The sequence below is a fragment of the Colias philodice genome, chromosome 14 (assembly GCF_061535455.1).
Source record: "Colias philodice isolate Cphi_HAF_F1 chromosome 14, ilColPhil1 Martin Lab GWU primary, whole genome shotgun sequence".
NCBI lineage: Eukaryota > Metazoa > Arthropoda > Insecta > Lepidoptera > Pieridae > Colias > Colias philodice.
This window is the reverse complement of record NC_143099.1, coordinates 11,566,927-11,576,439: the sequence shown is the minus strand read 5'-3', so window position 1 is coordinate 11,576,439 and position 9,513 is coordinate 11,566,927. Positions and strand designations below refer to the sequence as shown.

The 9,513-nt window shown below is 35.2% G+C and overlaps 1 protein-coding gene across 2 annotated transcripts; it reads right to left on the bottom strand.

The window, feature by feature from the left end:
- LOC149483091 (crystallomitin S-Lap7-like) lies at positions 1-9,327 on the bottom strand. 2 transcript variants are annotated; one of them, XM_089703165.1, is made up of 13 exons: positions 9,107-9,327; positions 8,557-8,666; positions 8,022-8,157; positions 7,095-7,222; positions 5,837-6,011; positions 5,130-5,329; positions 4,578-4,683; positions 4,269-4,376; positions 3,870-3,975; positions 1,749-1,898; positions 1,512-1,585; positions 814-913; positions 47-220 (listed from the first exon to the last, which is right to left on the bottom strand). In XM_089703165.1, exons 1-13 carry the CDS (start codon positions 9,275-9,277, stop codon positions 153-155), a joined length of 1,632 nt encoding a protein of 543 aa, XP_089559291.1. In that variant the 5' UTR covers positions 9,278-9,327; the 3' UTR covers positions 47-152. The 2 variants fall into 2 exon arrangements, with proteins under 2 accessions (XP_089559292.1, XP_089559291.1); XM_089703166.1 differs by lacking the exons at positions 1,512-1,585; positions 1,749-1,898 and having other exon boundaries at positions 1-220.
- Between the last annotated feature and the right edge of the window lie 186 nt (positions 9,328-9,513).

The window sequence follows — 9,513 nt, the reverse complement described above, 5'->3', positions numbered from 1 at the left end:
GGTGTTTCATTTCACATCCTTAGAATTAAAGATCATTTTAATATTTATAATTGTTAGGTAAATTTCATAATTTCAAATAAAACAACATATTAAATACATTAATTTATTATAAAATACATAATCACAATAGTAAAACGATATAAAAAGTAGGTCTATTTGCATTGTTCTTTGGATTGAGCTGTGTTCATCAAAAATGTAGCCAGCGTGCGGGTTGGCCGACCTGAAATTATAGAAAAAATATTTAAAATAATCACTGAGCACTTCAAGTTCTTTATTTTAAGGTCATGAAGTAGTTAAACTGCCCATAGTAATACCTATACAAGTGTTATAAAGATGACGAGTTTGTTTGCTTGCGCGCTAATCTCGGAAACCACGGGTCCGATTTGAAAAATTATTTTACTGTTAGATAGTCCATATATCGAGGAAGGCTATAGGCTTTAATATCATAACGCTGACCAGTAAGAACGGAGCAATGCGGGGAACCGCAGGGGCATACCTATTTAATTAAATCTTAAGAGCTATTACGCACTGTCGACCAGTCGCCGGCGACTGTGACTTACTATAGTTTAAATAGGGGCTTGCGCACTTAGTCGTCAGTCGTCCAGGAGTAAGTCCAGTCGCCGGCGACCGGTCGACAGTGCGTAATAGCTCTAAATAAATACAGATTCAACAAGATTTTTCTGAACTTATCTAATGAACAGCTGAAATGATTTAAGTTGACAATATAGTTATTTAATTTTATATAATTAGTATACATAGGTATATTAAAGTTTTCATGTAGATAATTATGTAGCTGTAGAATTAATATATTACCTGTCATACGATAAGGGTGTAAGTAAGATGGCGCCGGCGCGTGCGATAACTTGCCCACTCCCGTTATGTCCATGTGTAGCCAATCGCAGCATATAAAGTTCTGGAATTAACTTTTTAGTTAATTTGATTTAAATGTCTTATTTTCTAAGGTTTAGATAATCTGTCACTGAATTAGCAGCACCGTAGTTTGTAATCTGAAGTAGTTTTTAAAATAAATGACAGATGTTTACTTATAGCAATGTGAAAGCGCCATCTAGTGATAAACGAATAAAACTTTTACCTAAAACTACATTTTGAACGAATGATAATCATACATTTACAAATTATATTTACACTGGAACACAAAAACATTTCCTATGCAAGAAGGGCAAACCAGATTTCAAACAGATTGCTTTTATCAATACTTCTATACTAATATTATAAAGAGGAAAGGTTTGTATGTAACTATGTATGTATGGTTTTCACGCTTAAACTACTGGACCAATTTTGATGAAATTTGGCACAGATAATCTTTAGACCATGAGAAAGAACATAGGCTTTTTATTGCGAAATATGTACCACGGGCGAAGCCGGGGCGGACCGCTAGTAAAAGAATAAAACCCAACTACCTAGTAACACACACTAAATACACAAAATGTAGCTAGCACATCTAAAATAAAACAAAATTACCAGCTTATATTATGTAAATAAGCAGATACCTTTAAAAATGCAGCGCCGATACACGGAGTGGCAGTTCCCGAGCCTCTGTTCCGTAAGTCTACTGCTGGATCGTCTGTAGTGAAGTTTTTAATAGTTATAGCTGCTACTTACAAAGAGCATTTTAATGCAAACAAAATTAAACATAAACTTTATATTTCTATCAACGCAGTGGATTGAGGACACTCAAAAAATATGTTAGGATTAAACATTACTTAATTTAATAATTATATACTTACTCTGTATCTGCCTTTGATAATAATCCCACAGCGGTAACCGCCACGGTCTATCGCCGGTATTCGAACCCGCGTCCTTTAGCGCGTTCCACGCGAGTTCGTTGTTGGAGAAACAACCGAACGCACCGCCTCCCATCGCGAGGAGGACGCCATCTTGGAAATAGTTAATTAATTAATTATTTTATCTTCGTAGAAAAGATGTATTTTAAATGTTTATTACTATAAGCCCCGCAAGTTGATATTGCGATGGAACTTTGTCACAATAACAGCCGCGTGACGTCATCCGTCGCAAAAAAGTGCCGATAGCAAAAAAATTTTTAATAAAAAGTAAATATGCCAGGGTAATGAGCACGGAAATATAGACAAAATATATATTTCCATGGGTAATGGGTTTATTTGTAATAGCGAGACGGCTGTTTATGACCTATATTTCTAAGAAATTTTGGCACCATAAAAAAACTAGTTTTGTATGCTGCTTATAGAAAAACAATGATTACACCCCTAAGTACGTAACAATTATATTGTTGATGTGTAAATATGAAAATATTTTTTTAATTAATGTTATGTAATTATAAATTATTAATAAAACCAGGTTGGTATGTAAAAACCCTATCAGCCGTACAAATAAACGAGTTATAACATTTTATGCAAAGAATAAACTAAGAACAAGGAAAAATCATACAAATAAACACGAAATAAATGTAACCTAGTATAACTTCGTAATAAGTATTCATACTAATGCTATTCCGTCCTTATTACGGCTACCACCCTAGTATAAGTCTGACATAACCGAGTTATAACATATCTTTTAATACATTGTGCTGTGTTTTACAAGTTTTAGAAGCAATTTTCAATCTAAATTTGAGATAATAGCAATGAGAGTAATACGAGAAGTAGAAAAAGTTGAGCAAATTAATAATTTCATTACGTACCTATTGAAATGGAAAATTTTGTATGAAATGTCAAAATATACGAAATTATGAAAAACCCTTTTGATATTTATAATGATTTATTTATTTACAACATGCGCCAAACCATACATACATAAAACTTATTTCTAAACTTATCACAATAATATACACTTTATTTCGTTGAAAATATAAATCTTCTAAGCTTGGAGTTGTATGTTTTGAGTACCAGTTATTTGACAACTCTCTATCTCAAGGTGGGCTTATCTTCTGTTCTCCAGATATTGGATAGCGTTATCTATCATTTGCTTGCATATTTAATGATATATTTAAATTATTTCCAATAAATATTTAAAAAATAAATAAACAGAACATCGTATGATGAAACTTCACAACAAATTCGACGAAGTCAAACGAGCGTCAGCAAAATGACAGCACCAAGGCTTAACCGTAGACAATTTCAATGTTTTTCATAAATTTGTGAATGAATTGCGACGTTGCCGCTTTGCGCCTATTGCATAGCGTGAGCATAGTTACATCGACGTTATTCCAAATTTATTTGTAAGAAATTATGACATCCTTATTCTTTATTTATTCTTATCATATCTATGCATTGCATAAGGTTTGAATAAGCAAGTTTTTATTTGTACGGCTGTATGTGTATTTACTAGCGAACGGTATTGACGGGGCGACGTCGACTACGTCACCAAGATGGCCGCCAATCGCAATATCAACTTGCGGGGCTTATACCTTCAATTTGACAATAAGTAACTAATTGTCTCTTCTTCATGCCTAAGCCGCTGAACCGATTTGAATGAATTATGGTGCAAATATAGTTACAGACTCGAGAAACAGAGAATCGGGACCACGGGACGGGATATTACGGGTTTTCCCTTGATATCACCGGTGAAGCGGCGGACAGAAAGGTTAGTGAAATATAAATCTTTCCCGTGTAATAATTTCTTATTACAACAGTAGCATATAAAATCTAAACGCCAATAAATTAGCAGGGTCACTAAAAATCAGAATAAATAGGGTATCGCAATTTTCTATCTCTTTCTATAAAATGGTAATTTATGGGCAAGTGGGATCACAATACCTCGGATTTTTATTAAAATCTGTTATTCATTATTTGATTTTAAGTATCATAGCGACAAACACTACTTATTCTCTATTTATAAATAACATTAAATACTATAAATAAGTAATAACTAACGGGTAAGTGTAGCCACATCGATAACAAGCGAGGGTTTATGCATCACTTGTCCCAACACTAACGCGTCTGCGAGCATCAGACGACCTTCCATGTCCGTGTCTTCTATCTGAAGTTAAATATATTATAATTGAAAATATTTTATAGTGACAAATTAAAAAAAAACGTATGCCGAGCACACGTGTCAGATGTGAAACTTCTTTGGCAGATTCGAAGATATCAAAATCGTCGCCTTATTCCATGACGTAACGGTATTGCTATGAATGCTATGATGCTATCTTGAAATGTTACTCTCAACGCGCCTAAAGAAGTTTCACTTCAAAACTTCAGTTTTTTTTATTAGTAAAATATTGTATGCAAATAATACAGTTTAAAAATAATTAATATTGTTCAATTTGTAACCTGCAAGGACAATCCATTGAGAGCAGTGACCACATCGCCCACTTTCATGCACTGGCCACTGACCATGTTCTCACAGAGAGGTATCACTGCGCTCACATTTATGGGCACCTGTATATTAAATAAAAAAAAGTCGTGTTTAAATAACAACTTTTAACTCAACATCGACTGAAAGGATTATAATATTTTTTGGATGTTGGACTTGGATTCGTCTCAAATGGGATTAAAATAATAATTGAAATATTGAAAAAAAAAAATTGAGCAGCTAATATTTAAATAAATGATTTATTTATTAATAGAATAGTCAAGCACCTTAGCGAGTGCTATAGCCCGTATCGCCGCCAGTACTACGGCAGCGCCGGCCATACTGCCGCGGTTTTCTTTCATCTCGTGAGCTTTCTTGAGACATAATCCACCACTGTAAATAATATGTATTAGTGTGGACGTAATACGTACGTGCGATAATTTACGTCTATTTATTCATTTATAAATTGAGATGATTTATCATTAAAGCGTTAAGCTTTCCCACTAAAAATTTTCAACACCCATGTCAAAATATGAGCTCAATCGATGTACATCTCAGTTTGCGATGAAAAAATCAACGTAATACAATTGCTTAATCATAAAAACACACACAAAAAATCTACTAATAAAAACTCAAACCAAAAAATCACAAAAAATAGTTTTTTTTTTGTAAATACCTGTCAAAAGTTAGCTGCCAACAGCACGGGCGGAGTGCCCCCCCCCCCCGCTCTATAGTCACACTGCAATAGCACAGCTTGTTCACACGACCCTTTGGCCACGGCTAGAAATGCCTCCATCTTCTGCGCTTTTTTTTATTCCTTCAAAAAAATCACTAAAAACCTGTCAAAAGTGACTCCCTTAGCTGCCAACAGCACGGGCGGAGTATCCCCCCCCGCTCTATAGTCACACTGCAATAACACGGCTTGTTCACACGAGCCCTTAGCCACGGCCAGAAATGCCTCCATCTTCTGCGCTTCTATCCAATCGCGTTCCCGAACTGTCACTTGCACTCCGAGAGGACAGAGGACGTCTAACGCTTCCTAAATGTAGCATTTGCTTAAAAATTGTTAGGGAGGAAGAAAATTGGCCGAAATTGGTCAATATACCAAAATTGGTAGCATTATAATCACACACATGTCATACATACAGAATTTCTGGCTTCCCTATTTCTTGTTAACTGACTATATAAACAAAAAATTTATTCAAATCACATTTGACGGTTTTATATGAAAAAATTACAAACACACATCCATCCGATCTTATAAACTTTCGAGTTAAAATATCGCAGAGCCTAGAGATAAAAAAGATCTATTTTATTTCAGTTTGAGTATAGTAAATACTAGCTGTGCCGCGCAGTTTCACCCGCGAACGAACTCGCATGCAAAATCAAGGATATCTATAACTCATGTGTTATTCTGATATATGTATTATATTATGTATAATACTGTAAAGTTTCAGTCAAATACATCTAGTATTTTTGTCCTAAAAGAGTACATCCATAAATCTCCAAAAAAATTATCATTTACGATAGAATAATATTTAGTTACTTGCGCAAGTCCAATAGGAGTCATGCTATTAGCGGGCATATCAGACAGGAATCTGGCCCAGTTCTGGGACCGTCCCAGTATTGACCCTAGCGTCCATTCGTCACTGCTTTCTGTGCCATATTGAGATAGTTTAGCTTCTGGTTTGCGGGTCTCAAGCGATTTGAACTCTTGGAAACTGGAAATATAGGGGAAATATCTTTTATTATAATATTATTAATGCGGAAGTTTGTATGTTTGTAACTTCTTCACGCAAAAACTGCTGAACCGAAATTTGGCACACACATAGAGGGTAAATTGGTTTAACTCATAGGATCGTTTTTATGCCGAAAATCTCACAGGAACGGGAAATATTTCGTTTAGTAGTTTTAGTTTCTGGAATATTTAAAATAATATCGATATATATGTCACGGCTAAAGGTAGGTGAGAACATAAACTTAAGATTAGCCGGCTAAACTTAGGTTTATTTTCGACGAGGTGTTAATGTTAGTTTGTTCTATCTTTAGCCGGCTAAACTTAAGTGTAACCGCAGGCCCGTGGCTAAAAATGTCGGGGTGGGTAGATTTGGTTAGCGCCGGGCCGGTGGAGGGCTTGAGGGGCCCGCACAGTGCCAGAAAACACTCGCCCTGTTCCTTACATGTATTATAGTAACCAAATCTACCCACCCCGACTCAGGGCAGAAAGCTGGTGGCTAGGTTAGGTTAGGTTAGAACTCTTAAGACCCGCACGAGCCGAGCGAGCGCAGCGAGCGTGCTGCGGCAGCAGCCGGCGAAGTGCCAGAAAACACTCGCCCTGTTCCTTACATGTATTATAGTAACCAAATCTACCCACCCCGACTCAGGGCAGAAAGCTGGTGGCTAGGTTAGGTTAGGTTAGAACTCTTAAGACCCGCACGAGCCGAGCGAGCGCAGCGAGCGTGCTGCGGCAGCAGCCGGCGAAGTGCCAGAAAACACTCGCCCTGTTCCTTACATGTATTATAGTAACCAAATCTACCCACCCCGACATTTTTAGCCACGGGCCTGCGGTTACACTTAAGTTTAGCCGGCTAAAGATAGAACAAACTAACATTAACACCTCGTCGAAAATAAACCTAAGTTTAGCCGGCTAATCTTAAGTTTATGTTCTCACCTACCTTTAGCCGTAACATATATATAAAAAAAAACGTAGTTATGTATCCCACTTTATCTTGTTTTCTGTATTTGTAAAAAAAAAAATATCCGAATAACTTTTTATTAAAATTTTAAGTTAGTTTAGTACTTACCTCCAAGCAGCTAAATGGGCAGCTTCAGCAGCAGCGCGCGGTTGTTCCGCTGTATCTACGGACACGTCGTTGATACCACGTGACCGTAATGCGTGTACCCCCGCACCGACACCCAGACGAACATTCTCCTATTTGTATATGTTAGAATAGAGATTTGTGATATGATAAATAAATAAATATTTCAGGACAATTTTTACACACGGCACGATCTGATCCCATACTTTAGCTACTATTATGTATTCTGTGCCCATACTAAGCTTTCGCTTGTGTTATGGACACCAAATAGCTGATAAACACACATATGATATGTCAATATTAGTAAATTAATTACATTTATAAGTTACTAGCTGTGCCCAGCGGTTTCACCCGCATTGCTCCGCTCCCATTGGTCTTAGCGTATCATAATGGGCTATCTAACACCGAAATATTTTTTTCAAATAGGACCAGTAGTACCTGAGATTAGCGCGATCAAACAAACTTTATAATATTGAGTAAGTATAGATAACATTACAAATGAAACTTATAATACAAATATTTAGTCTACAGAACTGCCATCCATAATAAGTGCACGCCCGAACCACGCCAAAAATAGAAAATTTAAGCAATTCATTATTTATTTATTCCTATCTAGGTACTATTATCTTCTGTACTGTAAACTAGTTACTATATATAAACATAATCGCCCATTATGAAGTCCAAACACAAATGTCCGAGCGGCGATGTATAAAACATTCCTTGAAATTAACACCTTATGTGGTAGCAGTAAGGTTCAAAGTCTTCTGTATCGTTCAAAAGAAAACTCTGCCTACACCCATAGGCATAGTTTTGCTTTGGATAATTTTTGTGCGTGATTGTGAGTATAGTTATTCTCAATGGATTTTTGTACACATTTTTTAATTATAACAATCTCAAAATAAAATATTTTACTTTAGTTTCATCAATTTCCTCCAATAGATTGTACCCAGGAGCTTTCTTGCCGAGACATGCGAGCGCTACACAGCTCACTTCTGGTATAATATCCGTCACTACAAACGCTTTGCCGAGCTTCATCTCGCATGATAACCTGGAAACAACATTTAAAGATTTAAAAAAGAGGCTTCCCAATTCAACTGTATAAATTACGTCTCGTATTGGAGCTATTTCATTCCAATCAAACCATATTTTTTGCGTTAGGTACCTATCATTATGTGCGTATATATATACGTACCTATATAATGTGTAGGTATACAAGTTACAAACTTTAATTTTTTTTTCTATAACTGTCTTTCTGTATTTTAGTATCACAGCTAATATCTGAAACCGCTGAATCGATTTTGATGAACATTTGGCTGTAGATGGAGCATACAAAACTAAGTATCAGATAATCAAAGTCCCATATAAATATTTATGTAATTTATCCAAACTTTTGTTACTTCTTTAGGAAACACATTTATTTTTTTATTATTTATAAAGTTTTACTCACTCATTAAGATATTTGCATATCTTGCCGCCACTTTTCTGGTTGACCTCTTCCGCCGCGGAAGTCAACTTGAACTGGTCGCCATCTTCGTACACACCCAGCACTAAACCATTCTGGAATTAAAGGATTATGGGTTATTTTTGTTTTAGATTAAAATTAATTCAACTAGGAAGACCGATCTCAATGGCGTGCCTTAGGAGTGGCCTATGTCCAACAGTAGACATAGAAAGGCTGAAGTAAGAGAGAGACAACTAGGAAGTAAAAAAAGCACAAAACAAAGAATTAATAAATAATTTACCTACTTAGTTATTTTGAATGAATTATGATTATCAGTATTATATTCTACTATTAGGTACGTATATAATATACCTACTTAAGTTTCTGCAAAAAAGTTTTGTAAAAGTGTGTTTGCAAAATATTTAATAACACAAATAATAAATTACTTATTATGAACTTAAAGTTACAGTTTTTCAGACATATTCCTTACTCCTGGATTTTTCATAATAACTTAATTTATAAAGTTAACCATAATTCCAATATTCATTTTGTTTACCTTCTTCCCGATTCCTGAAGAATTTCCTGATGCTGGATTTTCTTTACCTTCCTCATTTTTATCACAGGCTTCTGCTTTTGCCTTCGCACTGCAACTCCTAGATAAAATCTTGCTAAAATTTCTCTCCAAATAAAAATATTTACCACTCGAAAATAATTTTGTAAATGCCATCTTAAAATTTAATAGAATTGAAAATAATATGAAAATTTGAGCCAACTAGATTGTGTTGAAATGTTTGAATGTAGAATTTACCTAGGACAATCTTAAGGTCCTTTTGCTTAAAATTTTCTCATAAGCAGTTTTATTCTTATCTATTATCATTTTCAATTACAAGTTATTATTATTATTCTCAAAACAAAAAATTTATATTTTCATAGAAATAGAAAATTTTAAACTGTATATGACTT